Source organism: Bos mutus, chromosome 6 (assembly GCF_027580195.1).
Source record: "Bos mutus isolate GX-2022 chromosome 6, NWIPB_WYAK_1.1, whole genome shotgun sequence".
Classification (NCBI taxonomy): domain Eukaryota; kingdom Metazoa; phylum Chordata; class Mammalia; order Artiodactyla; family Bovidae; genus Bos; species Bos mutus.
The window spans coordinates 18,816,433-18,837,206 of NC_091622.1; the positions used below are offsets into that span (position 1 = coordinate 18,816,433).

General features: G+C 36.8%; 1 protein-coding gene across 1 annotated transcript; it reads left to right on the forward strand.

Annotated features, from left to right (window-relative positions):
* The first annotated feature begins 7,646 nt into the window (after positions 1 to 7,646).
* Positions 7,647 to 19,001, forward strand: GIMD1 (GIMAP family P-loop NTPase domain containing 1). Its single transcript, XM_005887302.2, has 2 exons — positions 7,647 to 9,262; positions 18,191 to 19,001. Exons 1-2 carry the CDS (start codon positions 8,870 to 8,872, stop codon positions 18,449 to 18,451), a joined length of 654 nt encoding a protein of 217 aa, XP_005887364.2. The 5' UTR covers positions 7,647 to 8,869; the 3' UTR covers positions 18,452 to 19,001.
* Positions 19,002 to 20,774: the final 1,773 nt, after the last annotated feature.

The window sequence follows — 20,774 nt, forward strand, 5'->3', positions numbered from 1 at the left end:
CTCAGACACAACTTAGCAACTGAACAACAAAGAATACCTGACTTTAGCCCTTAAAACCAAGTATTACAGGGGACTTCCCTGGTCGTCTAGTGGCTAAGACTCTGTGTTCCCACTGCAGAGGGTCAGGGTTCAATCCCTGGTCAGGGAAATAGATTCTACATGCTGCAACCAGGATCTGGCACAGCCAAATAAAAATATATAAATATTAAAAAAGAACAAGTATCATATAACATGGCTGAAAATAAAATTAGCATCACACACAGGACCACCTCAGGCCATAAAGCTGTTTTGCCACTAATGTATGCAAACTACTTCTTGCCATTTGTTTTGCCAAATTAAGCTTACTATGTAAACATGATCTTTATTCTATTTGCAATATCCTGTATACCTTCTCAAATTGGCCAGAAGACCAAATTCAACTCTTCCACCACATCTAAGCTTACAACAATATGTTTCAGATAAATGTCTCCAAATACTGTGGGTCTAGAGTTTGCTTTTTAGCCTAGCAATTTTATAGCAATACTGTAAAGCAATGACTTCAATTTCTCATAATCATGCTTGGCACAGATAGTGGCTCTTATCCAGAACTATTTAATTTCACCTTTTAGGAATTATGTAAATATCATATGTCTCTTTTCAAAATTTACCACTACAGTGTTATATTACCGACCTCATGTCTCAAAGACCACACAACATATCAACCTTAGCATTTGTCTTTTTTGCACTTAGCTCATGTGGTTTGCACCTGAAAACCATTCTTAAAACTTACCACCCACTCTCTCGCCTGCTCTGCCTCTGACTTTTAAATCACGCTTGTTAATTTCTGTGTAGACTTGGCTGACAAGCAGGAGGTGATGTACTGTGCAGGGCCATGTTCACAGAGGTACAATATGGGTCAGTATACAATTTTAACATTGTGGTTATTCATGATAATTATTGCATATGACCAGAATTAAGTGAACATAAGCAAAGGACTTATGTGGAGCACTTAACATTTTCCTTTTTGCATTTATATCCATTGCATGGCATATGGAATAAGCATATGGTCTCTGGACTTGGGTGGGTCTTGGTTGGAGTTCTCCTCCTGCTACTTCTAAGCTGTATGACCTTGGGAGAACTCTTCTCCTGAGCCTCGGTTTCCTCACAAGGAAAATGACAATAATTGTGCCTATGTCACAGACTTGTTGGGAGAATTACAGGAAAAAATTCACATGAAACACTTATTACCTGTGTGCCTCATAGCAACTGTCCATAAAGTACAGTTGTTATCACTATTGTTATTATTGCTGCTATTATTGGGTTTAATCTTTGTGATTAAAATGGCCTGGATCAATAAGATTGGGCCCAAAACAGAAGCAAAGCACATTAGCCAAATTTCAACTAACTCTGGACAACCTTTACTTTTTTCTTAGAAAATCCACCACTTCTTGACTTTTATGTTTTAAATTTTTTCTGAAACCATTCTGGGGAAAATAAGCATAAAAATAAGGTACCAATTTATACATATCCCCATATCCCTCTGCCTTCTTCCAGTGCACCTTTTCCCCTTCACACTCTGGCATACAAAACCCTACCATTCTGGCTAAGTGCTACAGCTGAAATGAAAACAGTAACTAGTTGAGCAGATGTGTGTCAACAACTACACTCTTACAAGCAGAATCCCAATTCTGCCACTTACAAACTATACAATCATGAATATGCTATTTAACTTCTCTGTGCCTGAAGGTCCTTTAACATGGGGTTACTAATAAACACTTCAGAGCGAGGGCAATATGAGTTAATACATTAAAGTGTCTAGAGCAGTGCCTGGCGTGTGTGCTACACAGCTTTCCTTTACAGTATGCTGAACTCATATGGGGCATCGCATGGACACATACACACAAACATGGGACTGACTTTTCCTTTTCTGCACCACTACTAACGACCTTATTTCTATGCTGTGTCCTTAGGTAATCTGCACTGCATAGAAATCTACAAAAGATGACAGTCATTTCACTCCCTTCTCAGTATCTCCGTCACTCCTCAGTATTGTTAGGCATCTAGAGATCCCAATTTCCTATTTTAGCTCCTTTGCTTGCTGAAGTGACTTAGCATGCATGCACCATATAGTAAAGCTTTGTCATCCAATACTTTATCTCCTAAAAACACGCAAGACCTGAATTTAATGCTAATAAATATACCACTCATATAGCTAATAATTCTTTGATAAAAGCCTGATAAAAATGTCCTTTGTCATGAATGATGCCTTTTGCACAGTTTAGTTGATGTTATAGTCCATCATTGGGTAAGTACATCACACCCACACCCTACCTAACTTCAATATGGAATGGAAAGATACTAACAGAATATAGGATTTTCTGACCTTTCTACAGTAATTAGCAGTATCTTTCATTGGTCCCAGTGTTTTGGACATTGTGTTATCAGCAAATTTTAGTGACAGTGTCTGGGAAGTTAGCGCCATGCCACAGCTATTGTTAGGAAGAAAAAAATTTTACATTTTCTTGGAAAGGAAAAACTAGTTATCCTAGAAATATTATAAGCATATTATACAAGTTACAGTTATTATTCAGGGTCTATTTTTCTTGACTTGGGTTCTCAGTTATTTTATTTTTTTTAAAGTATTTGGCATAAAACAGGAGATTTTGTAGCATCAAGCCAAAGAAAAATCAGGTGTAGCATCTGATATCCATGGCTACCACTTTATTGGTAACTATTATCCACGGCATTCATGACACTTCATATCATAATAAGTGAAGTTTCTAGTGTTTCCTAGGACATTACTAGAAGCATTTATAACATATAAATGTTTAACATTGAATAATAATAAAGTCTTTAAGAAGTTGAAACTAGTCTAGTGTCTTGTCTCAAGGGCTAAGAGGTTAAAAACTTTATTAATTATTATAACACCCTCTGTTTCTGTGCATTTGGCTAATAAAATACATTTATCTATACAGGCTGAATACATGTTATTTCCTGGGTAGGAAAAATAAAGCATATAAGATCTTTGACATAAAAATTATTTTTGTATGAATATATTTTCAATGACATTTTGTATTATACTATATTATCTTATTTCTCAAGAGTAAATAAGAAGTCTTTTAGCAAAGAGGATCTAAATTAGGGTAAAGAATTTAGCAGAAATTTTTCAAGAATAAGGCTTGGGAATTTCGAGATAACTTGAATTCAAACTTTACTGATTGTTCTCTTGCTTTCAAAGTTGTATTCATTTCACCAATAATGACATATATTTGTATAATGACTCACTATATTGTAATTGAAAATGAGTGTACTTGTGATTCTCAATTTTCAGCATAATTGGCTTGGAGCTGGTGATCAAACATTTAGTTGTTGTAAGCCAAATCATTCATTATATCCTAGAGGTATCAGGTTATAAACTTCATTTATCTTCATGAAAATCTACTTCAAACAATAAAAGTACAAAAGTCAAATGCATACACATACGTGCACAAATACATGCTCATATGTGCATATATTTATTAAGTATATAAAATCAAACTCAATGAAAAGTCATTATAGAACAAGAAAAGGGCTCTAATGCTAGAAATGGAGATAATTATACATTAGAAAATGAAAATATGGGTAAAGTATGTTAATTATACAATGAATCACCAAAACTGACATAAGAAGAGTCAAATTACTATGGCAGTAATTTTTTTAAGTTGTTCTGAAATGACCTCCAGAAAATTGCTGGGCCTGGTTCTTTTGTGAAGGTTTCTTTGAACTTTCAAGGGATCTTAATTGCCAAGGTATCTAAATTATTGCAGAGCATCATAAAATAAACAATTCATTTTAAGAGTTTAGCACATTCCTGATCAAATATAGGATAAAAATAGAAAGCTACAAACCAATCTCACATTAATAAAGTTGCTAAAATAATAAATATTAGAAAAGTGAGTGCTGTAAATATTAATAGGAAAAAAATACCATATTCTTATTAAGTAATTGCCAACAATTACTCTGGCCTACATACAATTCACATGCTAAACAAAATCCCATTATTAATGCCTCTCATTACAGTAATGGATCTTAAAGATGAGAAGTAAATAGGGAGAACATGAGTTGGAAAAAGAAATGTATTTACTGTATCATTCTTCAAGAGAAGCCACTGGCCCATGGTCCCAGGAAATACAAGATTTTGAAGTGATCCTACTTTTCTTTGTTCTATTACCAATTCCCTGCTTTAGAATATACATATTTCATTTATAGTCCTAAAAAATTAATCAGAAATATTCAAGGAAAACAAAAAATAAAAAAAGATTGATAGTAACATCAAACAAAAACCAAAACACCATAAACATTCTTTTGTGGAGATGAGATTGGTAGGGTCTTTAAAATATGAAACCAACCAAGTTTGGACTGAAACCTTCTCCTACTCCCAGCAATATTCCTGTTTAAATATGGACATTCTTCATTGTTTCAAGAACCTTCAAACTATATTCAAATTAGAACCATTTGTCCAGAAAACTTAAACTGCTGATCAGTCTTCTCTAAAATTTTTGAAAGGTGCGATTTGAGTCTTACTCTAAGACTAGCTCAGGTGTAATCAATCAAGTCACCACCATCTTTAGCCAGCTTGTCACTGTTTCCTTTGACTTAGAGCAGTGTTGGCCAAGGTTAAGATCATTTAGATATCATAAATACAGATTCTGGTTGTTACTCTAAGGGTCTTCTTTATTATGAAAAGACATAACACAAGCAAGGGGTTCACAGTTCAATTCAATGCAAACTGGAATTTGTCTAAATTTTGAGAGTACCTTTAAACCAAATTGCCATAAGTCAAGAACTACTTATACTACATCAGTTTTATGGCGTATAGCAACATAATTTTACTGAGTATAGAGACATATAATTTACATATTAGAATGTATACACATACACACATTAATACATGAGTGTGTATGAGAAATAAAATCTATTTAATTACATAAACATATGTGTATATACATACAGACATACATATATACCAATTAATACTTGATATTAATGCGTGTGTGTTAAGGGCTGAATTATGTTCCCCTTCCACCATTTTTATGTTAAAATCCAAACTCTCAGTACCTCAGAATGTGACAGTATTTGGAGATAAGACCTTTAAATAGGTAATTATGTTAAAATGAAGTCATTATGATGGGTCCTAATCAACTATGACTGGTATCCTTACAAAAAGAGGAAACCTGACCTGCTGAGGAAAGTCCACATGAAGACACAGGGAGAAGACGGCCATTAGCAAGCCAAGAAGAGAGGCCTCAGGAGTAACCAATCCCATTGACACCTTGATCTCAAACTTACAGATTCCGAAACAAGGAGAAAACTGATTTCTGTTGTTTAAACCACTCAGTGTATGGCACTTTGCTATGGCAGCCCTAGGAAACTAATACAGTGTGTGTGTGTGTGTGTGTGTGTGTGTATGATTTAAAATATAATCGTTACCATGTAAACCAGAGTCACCCTTACCACATAATATCTCATTTTATAGACTGGAAAATTCACGGTCCTCCCAAAGATTCCTGCAAGGGCCGAGGGACTAGAGTCCTAGGTTCAACCTCCTCTCTCCTGATTCAGTTCAGATACCGTTTTACAGTCGTCAACTTTTGTGGTCTTTGTCCTGTGCTACCCTAGGGTGGATCTCAGGTCTTTCCATAAAAATAAAATAAAATCATGTAAAAGGTTAACAATAATTCAAAACAAAACAAAAACAAAAAGGGAATTGTGAACACAGCTGATTTTACAGCCCAGAAATGTAAAAGATTAAAGTTGAACATTAGCTGTCTCTGCTCTAACATAGTCCCTTAGCCATTTCCACAGTGGGAAATTCAGCTTCCTTTTATGTTCTAATGTCATAGCTCTAATTTTTTCTTCCTTCTATACCCAGAACATCTTTACTCTCCACATCCCCCTCTCCGCCCCGCCCCCATCACTTCCCTCATCTCCAGCAGTTTGACTCCCATTGTTAGCTAATTTGGCTCAAGCTCTCAGGAGCCCCTTTTCTATATCAAGTAGCTAATCAAATTATTTTCTCAAACAAGGACAGTTCCTATCCTCAGAGAATTAATTCCTGAACCCACTACTAAAGTTATCCCTGCTATATTAAGTTTAACCAAGTTATTAAAAAGAGTGAAGGTAACATTTCAAGTTGTTTTTTTCACCTTGACTCAAAAAGAATGACCATCAATCATTAAAAATCATCAAACACCTACCAATATATTACCCTTTTATATGATCTCTAAATTGACACAGATCTAAAACTTCTGTTAAATCTGTTGCAAATTGTTGTTAAATTCTGCAGTCTTACTGGAACTTTTCACTACGCATATGAATTCTGAACTTTATTTTTTAAACCATCAACTGTTGCACCCAGCAAATGATTTAACTATGATTTCAAAGAGGACACTTTGAAAACTAAAGATCTTCTACAGTTGCCACTTTATATAAGGGACATAATAAAGAAGGCTTAGTTTTGCCTTTGCTCAAAAGATTTTCCACAAAATTAATATGTATTGATATAAATTGCCTAGTTGGAGAATGTCAGGTTACGCTTTGAGGAAGAAAATGAAAATAAATTCTTGTTCAAAATAACTTTTTAGGAAACAGGGTGCTACTGCCACCTGGGGGAGGCTCTTTCTGCTTCATTCAAAAGTTAAATGTGCTTCTCAGATGAATGAATACAGTTTATGTTTTCTTTGTCATATCCACACAGGAAGATTTTCTGCCCTTATGAAGTCATAAGTCATTCCAGATGTCTCCAAGATTCCTTCATGCAGAAGTACATACTTCACAGACTTTTTGAGAGGTACAGGAGAAGATGAACCAGAATATAACAAAACAAAGGTTTCTACAACTTATACACTAACTATGTTGGTAAATGTGGCTTATATACTAAAAAGTGTAAAAATCAAATTTAAGCTTTTAATAATAAAATAAAAACCCAATTTTTAAGCAAAGTTTACATGGCTTTAAGTTGTAGCTAATTGTACTTTTCTGAAATATGCTATCATTAATTGATATGCAAACTGTATATGTTGATATAATCATGCTAGTGATCATATCAAAATAATAAATTTCAATTGCATGGAAATAGCCAAGAGAGTTTTTTAGAGAATTTTTAAATTTATGAACTAAATACTGTTATGAAGTCAATACTATTGTATGTATATTACATATCTGTTGAAAATTTTCATGAATTAGTGATATGTCAATTACAAAGGACAAAATTGTGACCTTTGCTTTTAAATGTCTAGTTTCTATTTTACACTTGCCAATATTGCATTTTATTAGGCTATATGATAAATTGTTACCTATTAACAATTATCTTAAACAAATAAGTTAATCCTGGAAATAGAAATTTCAGGAAGTACCTATTGAAATTACATATCTCTCAAGTGACAAAAAAAGTCAATGCTGATTAGAGGAGGACAGCTAATCATTTATAGAAAGTATTCTGGTAATAGATTAACTAAATAAAGTACATACAGTATCAGTCTCAGAGTGGTACAGTAATACTGTCAGAAGGTTGAAGTTCATACCGAACAACCATAGCAGCTTGAGGGAAGTCTCTGGAACAAGCATTTTTAAGATTGGAAAAGGTACGTGACATAGAGCAAACTGGTTGGGATTCCATAATTAATTAATTCTTTTTTTAAAAAATTACACATCTAATTCTGGAGTAAAAAGAAATCTGAGTGGCTATGGCGCAGCTGCCACAGCTGAATGAGCTGGGTGAGGTGGGATGGGGTCATCTGCAGGGACTCCTGAGGTGAGTGTCGTTCGTACGAGGGTGTAAGTTTCCTTCAACATGTTCATATAAAGGTCTGGAGGGAGTAAGGTGAGAGGCATTAGAGGAAAAGAAAGAGGCACATAGAACTTTATAGTCAAAATACAAGTTATAAGCAAAAATAGTAAATATGCAATTTTCAATGTCTTTATTTCTGAATCAACAGATTGAGTATATTTGGTGACTGGCCAGTAGCTTTGCCTTATCGATATAATGAAAATGACAGATGACCTTAAAATACACAAAAATAACTACATTTTAGGGGTGTTGTAATGAAATAGATTCTCCCAAGGTTCTCCTCCCTCCTAAGTGAACTGTACAATGTGCTGGTCTTTCCTTCCTTTGTTGAAGAGCCAATACTGAGCTATGGTGAACCACGGAAATGATTAATTATTTCATAACAGAAATTAAAGTAATCATTTTCATCAGAACGTTGCCCAGTTGTTAAAAAATTAGTAAACAGAAACAGAAGTCCTCCTTTAATATCATTCATGTTTCATAGGAGAGAAGCATTCAGGAAGTCAGGAAAGATGATTTTTTGCAGATGCCACTTGTATATTCAAGGGGTGGGGAGGCAGGGAGTGGGGAAGGGAGAACACTGTTTAAAATGCAAGAAGGGCCGTTTCTTCCACTGTACTGTTTCCACTTCTCCACCAAGAGTGAATCATTTTCAAATATTGCTGTTATCTTTGTTTCTGAACTGAGAGACCTCAGCACCCATCATTAAACCAACTCACCTATCACACTGATAAGTTAACACGGTTCTCCTAAACATGGCTTACACTATCTTCATGTAATTCTTTTCCTCATTTTCCTACAATTATTGCTTCCTCCTCCTTTCATTATCTGTATTTGATTTCTCTGTCCTCTCTGAGTGTAAACTACTACTATTATTTCCACTTTCCCTCTGTCACTGGGGTGTCTCTGCTTTAGTGGTGTGCTCCTCCATGCTTTAGACACAAAGGAGGGGAGAGCAAATCCGAGGCAATACTTGGGGTGCTCTAGGCCAGTTAAGAAGCCTTACATTGGCTGAGGGGAGATGCCTGACTTCTTACGCTGAGCTTTTGTTTACCCAGAGCCATGATGAACTCCAACAAGATGACCATCAACTTGGCCCTCTTTGGCATGACTCAAAGTGGAAAAAGTTCTGCTGGGAACATTATTCTGGGAAGCACTGACTTCCACAGCAGCTTTGCTCCATGCTCTGTGACCAGAGATTGTAGTCTGGGCCGCAGCTGTCACTTCCGCAGCTTCATGCGTCGAGGAGGGCAAGAGGTGACTCTGCAGGTCCAGGTGTTAGACACGCCAGGTTACCCGCACAGCAGGCTGAGCAAGAAGCACGTGAGACAGGAGGTCAGGGAGGCCCTGGCACATCACTTTGGGCAGGAGGGTCTGCACCTTGCACTGCTGGTCCAGAGAGCAGACGTGCCTCTCTGTGGACAGGAAGAATCTTCCCCAGTCCAAATGATCCAGGTAAAGAGCAGTCACACCAGTGACATTATTCCCATTTTGGATGGCATCACCTTAATAGGAATGAACTATGAAAAACTGGTTAAAAAAGGTATTGTAAACAAGTAGTTTAAAACAAGCGCTGGTCACATAGGAAAAAACTGGTAAAAATTACTTGATTCTCCCACCAAGAGTAATTTTTACAAATTCCTTTCGAGAAATTCAGTCAGTCATTTTATAACTGGGAAATGACTTCTTATTTTATAAAAGAAAACAAAGCAAAAATGAGATACTGACCTTAGGTTAACTAAATCTCAAACTCCTAAGAACTGAGAATTTGATTGTCTATGTGGTCTCAGACTATCTGCCTCAGAATCAACTGAGCTGTTTGTTAAAAATGCAGATTCATCCAAGCCTTACTGAAACAGAATCTCAAGAGTAGAGCTTGCCTATCTGAATTTGCATAAACTTTCCATATATTTCTCTAAAACAGTCAAGTTTAGAACCACTGAACTAAAATACCAACTTGCATCCTTTCAACAAGGGACAACCTCTTACAGTTCGCCATAAATGGCTGGGGGGTGGGGGCGGTGGTGGTCACTCTGATTCAGTCATTGAACACTATATTGAGTACTAGCAGAGTTTAATGATTGGTGAGTGATAATATAAGCCCTGCCCTCAAAACACTCACAGTCTAGAAGAGACAAATAGATAAACACGTATATGACAACACATTAAGTGCCAAAACAGTGCAATCTATAACTCCTCAGTGGAGGAAGCATCACTGAGACCTACACCATGGCAAACATTCAGGGGAGATTTATACTTTATTTATAGGAAATAAATCAGGAATTGTAGAAGCTTTGCTTGCCTCATCTGTAGGGTGAATAACTGCTCCATGCCAGCCATGAGATCACAGGGACCTCAGAGTGAATAAAAATAACATATGCCACCTTTCCCTAATGGTTCATCTGTTTGTTCATTTATTTACTTTCTTGATTCTCCAGTCTGCTGCTGCTACTGCTGCTAAGTCTCTTCAGTCGTGTCCGACTCTGTGCGACCCCACAGACGGCAGCCCGCCAGGCTCCCCCGTCCCTGGGATTCTCCAGGCAAGAACACTGGAGTGGGTTGCCATTTCTTTCTCCAATGCAGGAAAGTGAAAAGTGAAAGTGAAGTCGCTCAGTCGTGTCTGACTCTAGCGACCCCATGAACTGCAGCCAGGCTCCTCCGTCCATGGGATTTTCCAGGCAAAAGTACTAGAGTGGAGTGCCATTGCCTTCTCTAGTCTAGGACCACCCAAATTTAACTGCTAAACTTGACTAGTATTACTCAGTAGCCTCATTAATTGACCTAACTCAGAGATCTCATCTCTACTAGAAGTTCCAAAGTAAACTACATGGAGAATAGAGAGTAGACATTTTCAAGCAAAATGAATTTGAATGAATGCTACTCTGTTTCTGGTCCAATCTCTGATTATGTTGATGTAGAATTTTTTACACTTAGAAAGATAGTATACCTTGGTTTAAAGAAAGGTATTTTCCTTTAACTAGTAAAAACACAAGACTGTTCTAAATGACAGACACACATTTTCTTTTTCAGTAACTATAGCTGTTCCTAAAACAAACAAACAAAAAAAAGCATATGTGTAATCACAAAAAAACTAGTGGAAAAAATTAGGGTGACAAGAGTATAAAAAATAATCATCATCCAACTCCTGAAAAATCAAGAATATTCTGTACAAAAGCAAAGATGATTGCAATTAAGAAACAATGTGAAATCTAAGAAAGCTCATGAACCTCCTCTAACCTATTAAAGCCAGCATTCCAACAATATTTCTGGTAGAAATCAAAAGGGGGGCCCTGGAGCTATACTGTCAGTGTAATTTTTAAGCAGCTTAAAAAATTCATTTAAAGCTGCTATTAAATAGACATTTAACTTAAGCTATAGATGGATGTAATCCAGTAAACTCTGTATTTCTCAAAAACTAACCTCTCTCCGTATGTCTCCAGATTTTTCTTTCTGCTGATCCAAAAAAGGACATTTTAAGAGACATACATTTTGAAAATAGATTTTTCCAGTTTTAGGATACAGAACTATGTTGTAATCCCCTAATTTTTTTTATACAAGTGAATTCATTTCATACATGTCTCTGATCCTTTTAAATGGTATTTGGCATACATGCAGCCTTCACTGCTTATGGCTGCCTTCCTTAAGTCAGTGTCCAATTCAGGAGTTGAAGGCAGAGAGAAGATGCGCGAGGGAAAGACTCAGATCCAGAACAATTTTTCAAGAGTAAGTAACCTCTCTCCCAGGAGAGATTTAGTAATCCTCAGCAGGGTCATGACCCCTGGAGGCACTGCAGTCCTATTCTGGGCTTCCACCTTGATCTCTGGGTGAAGACTGCCTAAGCACAGGCTGGCTGTTTATGACCTTCTTCCTGAAGGTGCCTCAGATACTAGTGGCAGCCATCTGGATGTGCTCACAGACCGGGAGCAGCTGCAGGATGTCTGAATATTCAACAAGACCCACAGCTGTTAGGAAGAAGGAAGGAGTGGTTAAGGTCCTCTGCTTCCAGACACACCCTGAATTTCTTTTTCTTCCTGGCTCACGCAAAATGAGGAACAGAACATCTGTCTTCGCCTTTGCCTTTCCCCCTTTCTGGGGGCACTGATGCCCTCCATGGAAAGAGTCTTCAAGGCCAGTGCCAGAGAAGCGACCTCTTCTTTTCCTGCACCTCCCTGTTGTCTCTTTAAATATCTCTCAATTTGTGCTCTAATATTTTATAGAGGGGTTGCTGCTGCTGCTAAGTCACTTCAGTCGTGTCCGACTCTGTGCAACCCCATAGATGGCAGCCCACCAGGCTCCGCTGTCCCTGGGATTCTCCAGGCAAAAATACTGGAGTGGGTTGCCATTTCCTTCTCCAATGCATGAAAGTGAAAATGAAAGTGAAATCGCTCAGTCGTGTCGGACTCTTAGTGACCCCATGGATTGCAGCCCACCAGGCTCCTCCGTCCATGGGATTTTCCAGGCAAGAGTACTGGAGTGGGGTGCCATTGCCTTCTCCGATAGAGAGGTTATAAGCTGCCAATTGTGACAACTGAAATGGTTCCTCAAATGATCCTTTTCTCTTTATGTCAGGCCTTCCTTAATCTACAGCAAAACAGTAGAGATGTTAGTGAGTTGTCTCCCCAAAATGGGGAAAAAAGGGAATGATTCATCTGAATCTTATAATTTGAATTAAAAAAAAAATCCCTAAATTATAGATCAGAGCATATATAACGGGCTTCTCTGGTCAGATGGTAAAGAATCCGCCTGCAATGCGGGAGACCTGGGTCTGATCCCTGGGTTGGGAAGATGCCCTGGAGGAGGGCATGGCAACCCACTCCAGTATTCTCACCTGGAGAATCCCCATGGACAGAGAAGCCTGGCGGTTCACAGTCCATGGGGTCGCAAAGAGCTGCCCACGACTGAGTGACCGAGCACACAGCATATGTAATAGTCTCCTTAAGGAAAGTGCTAGCATGCAAACTGCACTAGGAATTGAATTCAGGAATTGATTACATTCTTTCCACGATCATGGTATCATGTTTGTATTATTACTGTATACAATCAGGTTTCAAGCAAGTATTTTGATTTCAAATGAACAACTTGACTGCTGATGTTATAGATGGGTGTACACAGACGGGGTTCAGAAAGACCAATGCAAGACCTGCACATACTGAACAGAGATCATGGGCTTAGCTGTTCCACAGATTCAGTTGAAATATGTCTATTACAGTTCTAGGTACATGACTATAGATGTTACTTAACACAACTTTCTTGGCTTCAGTTCCTCATTTATAAAATGGGGATTATTTACCTATGTTAGAGAGCTCTGAAGGCTGTATTTAATAAATGTAATGTGCTTGGCATCATGCCTGAATTACAGCGGGTTTGTAGTAGGTTTGCAGAAAATTGCCACTACTATTGTTTCGTCATCATCACTATCTAGACTGTGATGAGTAACGTATTCAAATGAACTACTAGATACAAGCAACACATTACAGAGGTTAAGAGCCTGGGTCCTGCAGTAAGTTATCCCTGTGTTCAATTTCCTACTTAGTTACTTGCTTTGTTACCTTGGGCAAATAACTTCTCTAAACTTCAATCTTTCCAGTGATAAACTGGAAAAGATAATAGTTTTCTGGGTTACTTTTGGAATGAATGTCATATTAACATAATGGTAAATTAATTCAAACATTCCCACATGTCAAGTGCACAATAAACGTTACCTATGATCACTATAACATTTTTGCTAGTGTTTTACTCTAAAATTGGGACATATTATCTGTAGCCTTCTTTGGAATATTTTGATAGGCTTCATAAAAGAGTGAAATCAAACTTACACTGCCCTGATATATAAGAACTTCCTTATTAATTTAGGGAAAAAATGTAGGAAAAAAATTCACTGGGTTAGTAATGTTAAACTGAGAAGACGCAATTTAGTGGGAAGGACAGGGGTCTGGCAGTCAGGGAACCTCTGTTACAGGCCCAAGTCTGCCAATAATCGGCAATGTGGCTTTGGCCAAGCCATTTAGTATCACAAGGAAGGCCTTAATATCCTCATCTGTAAAATAAGGCAATTTTGACAGATGATCTCTAAGGTTGACTCTTCTCTAAATCTGATCTAACAAGGCTTATCATTCAGCTTTGGCTCTCTAAGAAGAAAATGTGGTGCTCTAAGTGGGAAGAGAATAAGGGAATAACATAAAGAATGGTCCTTATTGTCCTCCTGATCCATGATAATTTTTTTTTCTCAGTTGATGTAATAGTTGGCTTTTTTAAAAGTTTCCCCCTAAAAAGACCAGATGCTATGATTTCATCAACCACAAACAAATGGGGCAGGGCTGGTGAGGTCCTGGGAAAATGAACACAATTCCTGGAAAACAAAGTTTAAATCCTAACTAGTTGTCCCAAAAGGACTAGATGGACTCATACCCATTAGCACTTTGAAATCAAACAATTTATGATTGATTATAAATTTTCCATCTAGCTTAGTATTATATTTAAATTGTTAACACCAGATAACTTACATTAACCTATCTTTCTTTTGGATTTTTATGTGAGCTATCAATCAACCGTGATTATTCTCTGGGTCTGTAGAGAACATGTTTGGCCACTAACATGATGACTATACACCAAGCAACACTACTTTCAAATATTCAACTATTTTCTGGCCAAAAATCAATTTAAAGAATATAAGCTAAATCAACCATTCTCTTCTATTTTTGGCGGTAATTCAAAAGTGCAATTTCTCTCACAGTTTAGGACATGAGCATCTTTTCATAAATAATTACCAACATGTAAAAACTTTCCAGTGGCTGAACACATGGACTCGTAAGTGGTGTCAAGCTTAGAAATCTATTACCCTTAGGTGCTTTAACTCATTTTTCCTGAATGATATTATGGTTTAAAGTATAGCAAATGTCTGGTGGAAACAAAGGCAGGGAGGGCATGTTCATGTTACAATATAGAAAGCCAGGAACTAAAAACACACTGTGAAGGTTACACCATTTAATGCAATAAGTACTAACCGAGCAAGAGGAGAGTTCTATGTTATGATATATAACTCAGGAGAGAACCACTCGAGCCAGTTTATTTAACATTAATTTGTATTATGGCGATGTTGTATAAATATTTAATAACAAATATAGCCCATGCATCAACCAATACCCAGAGAATAGTTCTGGCAGTAGCACTCAAGGGAGCTTAAGGGCAGTAGCTATTTATTAACTTATATTAAACATTTCAATATGAGCACATCAATAAGGCACTGGGGAATGTAAGGTATGGCACTAAATTTGAGAAACTTCTAGAGGCAAGAATGATGAAAGATCAATAGTTGTACTTGTTAAAAATAAAATCCCAATACTATACAATTCCCAGTAATGCTCAATCACTTTCTTTACTTGGTATGTCTTTATTGTCTGAGAAATTCCTTGCTAATTTCTATGCTCAGGCATCATCACATGCCAGATAAATTTTCTGATCCCTCCCTTTACCCCCACGTTACCTCCCCCACCCAAAATTAGACTAAATGCCTACCTCTGTAGTGCCAATATATTTTCTATCACATTTGCAAGGACAACAAATTAAATGTACTTTTTCCCTATGTGTCCCTCTTCCTTAGCCATAAGCTTAGTTAGTAAACAAGAATTTCCATCATACACAAGCAAGAAATGCATGTTTTGTACCATTCCTTGTCTTGGAACAAAGTAGATCCCTCAATAAGTATTTGCAGAAGAATAAATCCCCCAGAGAGCTTTTAAAAACTTATATCCCCAGGTTTCATCCCTGAAGATTTTGATGCACTTTTAGTAAGCACCCTAAGTGATTCTGGTGTAAATGGCCCAGAAATCTTCTTATTCTCAGAACCTAAATCTATTATATTTAGCATGTCATTGATTTTTCAACCATTCAGGTTAATCTTCTTGGGTTGCAATAAAAATACCACCAACTTCGCGGCTTAAGCAACAGAAATTTATTGCCTGTCAGTTCTGGAGGCTATGTCTGAAATAGATGTCAGCAGGCGAGTTTCTTCTGAGGGCTGAGAGTGAGGGATGTGTCCAAGGATTCTCTCCTTGGCTTATGAATGGCTGACTTTATGCTTACCTGGTTTTCTCCCAGTATTCATGTTTTTTGTCCACAGTTCTGTTTTATAAAGACATATTGGATTAGAGTCCCAGCCTAGTGAATTTATCTTAATTAACTGCATCTGCAATAATCCTATTTCCAAATAGTCACTTTGGAGGGACTGGAGTTTAAGTCTTCAACATCAATTTGGAGAAAGGGGTTACAATTCAATCCACAGTATGATTTATTTATTTTCCAGTTCTCTGACTTCTCTCCCACAAGAGATGTGTTAGAGTACACAGAATATACGGAAAACTCTGAGGTCTGCTAATTTTGCTATGTCACTATTAGCTAAAATGTGATGTTGACATTGCACATATACTTTGATTTACACAAGAGCTATGTTCTTCAAAGGTTGGGGTAAAGGTTGGCAATTTGTGTTTTAAAGGCACATAAAATATGCCAATTAAAGTCTCTCTTTGCAAAACTCTTTTTTGTAAAGTTAGAATCTTCCCGTTAAAATAATTATTCTCTAATGTACTGATCTTGAAATGTCTGAGGATTTTCTTGAAGCAGGGCATTTTCAGAAGAACCAGAAGCATACAATTATTCTATGGTGTACAAAGACAGATATGAGGAAAATTTGGGGACTTATACCTTGAGAGAGTCCTCTGAATACAAAACAGAAAGTGCAGACTACAGGCAAATCTGTGAAAATGAACTAGAGTAGAAAAGAGAAGTTTCACAGGAAACTACAATTTTGTGTCCCAAAGATTAAACTTCAAAATTGAGGAACCAAAGTTAATAAATAAAACCCCGAATCTTCTATTTAAGATGATGGTGAGGGTCTAAATTCCAAATTAATCCAACATATTTATTGAGTGCACAATGTATTAGAGGCTTTGATTGATATAGGAAGACACAGACTTTCCAAGAAGTCACAGTCAAGTTATAGAGATGAATGTGAAAATAAATAACTCTGATAAAAGTTAGACTGTATTAGGAGTTATAACTGGTAACTGTGGTCTTGAGATGTTTCTAATTTTTAGGTATATTGTTCCACAGTTCTTATATTTTCATATTAGATTTACATATCCCAATTCTTTCCTTCCTCGCTTCCTTCTTGTTTCCTCTGTTTCCTTTCTTCATTTTTTTCAGTTGTTGAATATTATGACTCATACTTATTCAAAAGTTTCCCAAACTACCTTTCAATTTTTCAGTATTTTTATAAACTAGAGTTTGTATTAATCTAATACCTCTGTATAGGTTTGTACTCAACCTCTGTATATTAGTTTCTCCATACCATAATTGTATCTCCCACAAATCATCACGTTGAACTTCAAAAGAGGTAAAGCTTTAGCATATCTGGCACTAAATATTAGTTGTTCTCCCTTCTTTTAATTTTAGAGGTTCTGGATATGTTATTAAATTATTCCTAAGCATATTTCTCTTGCTATTACAGTAGCAGCTTTGGAAATATTTTTGTAATGGGAGTGTTTGGAATGGAGTGAACTTTACTGTTGCACTGTCATGATTTCATATAACTTTGCAAATATTCACAAAAGTTAAATGGTTACTTCTAGATGCCTTTCATACTGTGTTAATGATCTGCCACATGCTATTACTTCTGCTTTACATCAGCTTTTTACTATTCAAATAAGAATTTATTATATAACCAACTTCTACGTATTACTAAACAAAGGAATACTAGTATTCAATATTTTTCACCCACATTAGAGGAAGTCACCCAATAAATTGGGTTTGATTCTACATATGTGAAGAGGATGTGAATCACAGTAATATTTTGTAGTTGTTCCAAATGACCAACTGTATTTTGATAGCATTTCCATTACATGTCATCTGATTCATCGATAGATTGTAACCAGATTATGTAACTGTAAATTCTCAGAAAATGCTTTTAGTGATAATACAATATTCCTACAGAAAAAGATATGACATTCTCCTGAGTAAGGTCCTCTGACTTAAAGGATTTCAGTGGTTCTAACAGATTCAGGTTGACAGGCAAGTATGTACAACTGCTGAATGTTGTAAAGGTAATTATATCATGCAGCACAGATAATACACAGTTTTGAAGCTGTATTTACACAAATTACAACAAAATAAAATGGAGAACTTAGCTTTTTTTAAAAAGAAAGCCCACCCATCTCTCTGCATTTGCTTACATTATTTGACTCCATCATCACTTCCCATTATATATTTCAGTTTTAGAAACATAATGAGGTACAGGTCTGTTTACTGTCTGTGTTAAACCAAAACTCTTCTGCTCATCTTTGAGAAATACAGTCAAAAGCAAATAGCCACTTATCTCCTCTCTTTCAGGAACTTCTGGGCCACACTTGGATGAATTACACGGCCATTCTTTTCACCCATGCAGAAAAAATAGAAGAGGCTGGGTTCAATGAAGATGAATACTTACGTGAGGCCTCCGAAACACTGCTAAAGCTACTAAATTCTATTCAGCATAGGTATATTTTCCAGTATAAAAAAGGAAACTCACTTAGTGAACAAAGACTAAAAATCTTGGAAAGAATCATAGAATTTGTAAAAGAAAATTGTTACCAAGTTCTTACCTTTAAGTAAGATTTGGGTGAAAGGAAAAGCGCTTTGGGTTTTAGAATGTGGACCATCAGAATTTCCGTATGCTGCCCGTGAGCATGTACATTGATATAACCACTTTGGAAAACTGTTTAGCAATTAAAAATAAGATTCCTAAGGCAAACCCTGACACAATAATTATATATGTCCAAAAGAAATGTATATATCTGTGCACTAAAAGACGTGTGTATAAAAATGTTCATAGCAGTACTACTTATAATAGCTAAAAACTGGAAATTACCCAAATGTCCACTAATGGTAGAATGGATAAACAAATTGTGGTATATTCACACTATGAAATATTATGCAATAAGGAGAATGAGCAAACTAAACTGCATGTAACAAGATCAATGAATTATCCAAACGTAACGTTGAAAGACGGAGAAGGCGATGGCACCCCACTCCAGTACTCTTGCCTGGAAAATCCCATGGATGGAGGAGCCTGGTGGGCTGCAATCCATGGGGTCGCTAAGAGTCAGACACGACCGAGCGACTTCACTTTCACTTTTCACTTTCATGCCTTGGAGAAGGAAATGGCAGCCCACTCCAGTGCTCTTGCCTGGAGAATCCCAGGGACGGGGGAGCCTGGCGGGCTGCCATCTATGGGGTCGCACAGAGTCGGACACGACTGAAGTGACTTAGCAGCAGCAGCGGCAATGTTGAAAGAAAGAAGCCGGACATGAAAGAGTATATATGCTATGATTTGATCTGTCAGAGTCAAAACTAATGTAAATTAAACTATTTTGCTGTGACAATCACAAGGAAGCCAAGTTACCCTTGTGGGGAGGAGGTAGAAGAGTGAAAGCAAGCACCGGGGCGGCTTCTGAGGCTCCAGTAATGTTCCATTTCTTGATCTGGAAGCTGGTTTCACAGTGTGTCCCCACTGTGAAAATCCAACAACAAGCACTTCTGACTTATGAACTCTATACTACATACGCTATACTTAAATAAAAGTTAGAGATGAATAATTATACAAATTTTCAAAACTTGCTCCACTGCTTACATGATGCTAAAAACTTACACTTGTGAAGGCCTATTCCTCATGTGAGATATCTACTTCATATTTACTATAATTATGAAACAACTTAGCACACAGTAGGTGCTCAATAAATGTTAACTTCCCTTTTCCACTTTCATATGATCCCTGGTTCCTATTTAGGCTTGGAAATGTAGGTAAAAGCTCAGAGCCAAATACTGCAGCACAAATAATGGAAATAACTGTTAACCAAATACAGATAAAGCTTTGACTGAAAAAGAGGCTTCCAGTCTGCCTTGGAAGGTCAGTCAATATGGATAGGGAGAAAGCTCCAGGATAATCTCAAAGACAGCAGTAAAGATCAAAGGAAATTAATTTGAGTTAATCACAATAGCCAAGTCCATCAACAAGTCAAAATCAGAGCACCCCCAAGTTTAACATTTGCACGAGTGTTATCATTTACAAGATTCTTTCCTAATATAGTCTCCAATTTACAGCTTGTTTGTATAATTTGTAAATGGCTTTTTTTAGTGTACATTATACTTTTATTTTCCATTAAAAACAAGATTAAAGCTGGTGGTTATTCTCTCAGACTAGTCCTCAAAAATGTACTTAATGTTTAATATTATCTGAACTTCTAACACAAATCTATAAAGTACTTCTAGGAGAAAGAATAATACAAGTTCCAACTTGAAACAACATCTCTATTTCTCTGTATGATCCCCTTCTATCGTTGTGGGTCCAGGATTGTGAAGTGGGAACATCAACAATCAGGCTGAGTTTGGAAGTTAAGCAAAAATCAACACTTCCCCAGGGGTTGGTGGCTCACTGACAAAGAAACAGATTTGAGGTCGAGAAGTTGAAACTGCAGTGACTCGTGAAGAACAGAGTGGAAAACTGATGTTCAATCCTTCATACTCTTCATGCATGTGATGTCAGATAACTCTTCATAGAACACAAACACTTGTTAGCCTCAGGAGAGATATGTGGTGCAGAATCATGTAGGATTCAAGATCTCTGAGGCGGGAGTAGTGCTGTGTCTTCTAGTTTCAAAGAGGAAGACCTCTGCGATGTTCTTCCCTGAATTAATTTGTGTGTATATACACACACACACACACACACACACACACACACATATTTTACATAAATCCCTGAATATGATATTATATATTTGACTTTTTTTTAGTAATCTTGTATTTTGCTTTTTTCAGTTAACTTTTACCTCTCCTTCTTTTCATGCAAATCAGCCATTACACATAGGTTAACAAAAAGCATGGTATACACTATATTTTCTGCATGGCCAGAAAATCACATACATACAGAGTATACACA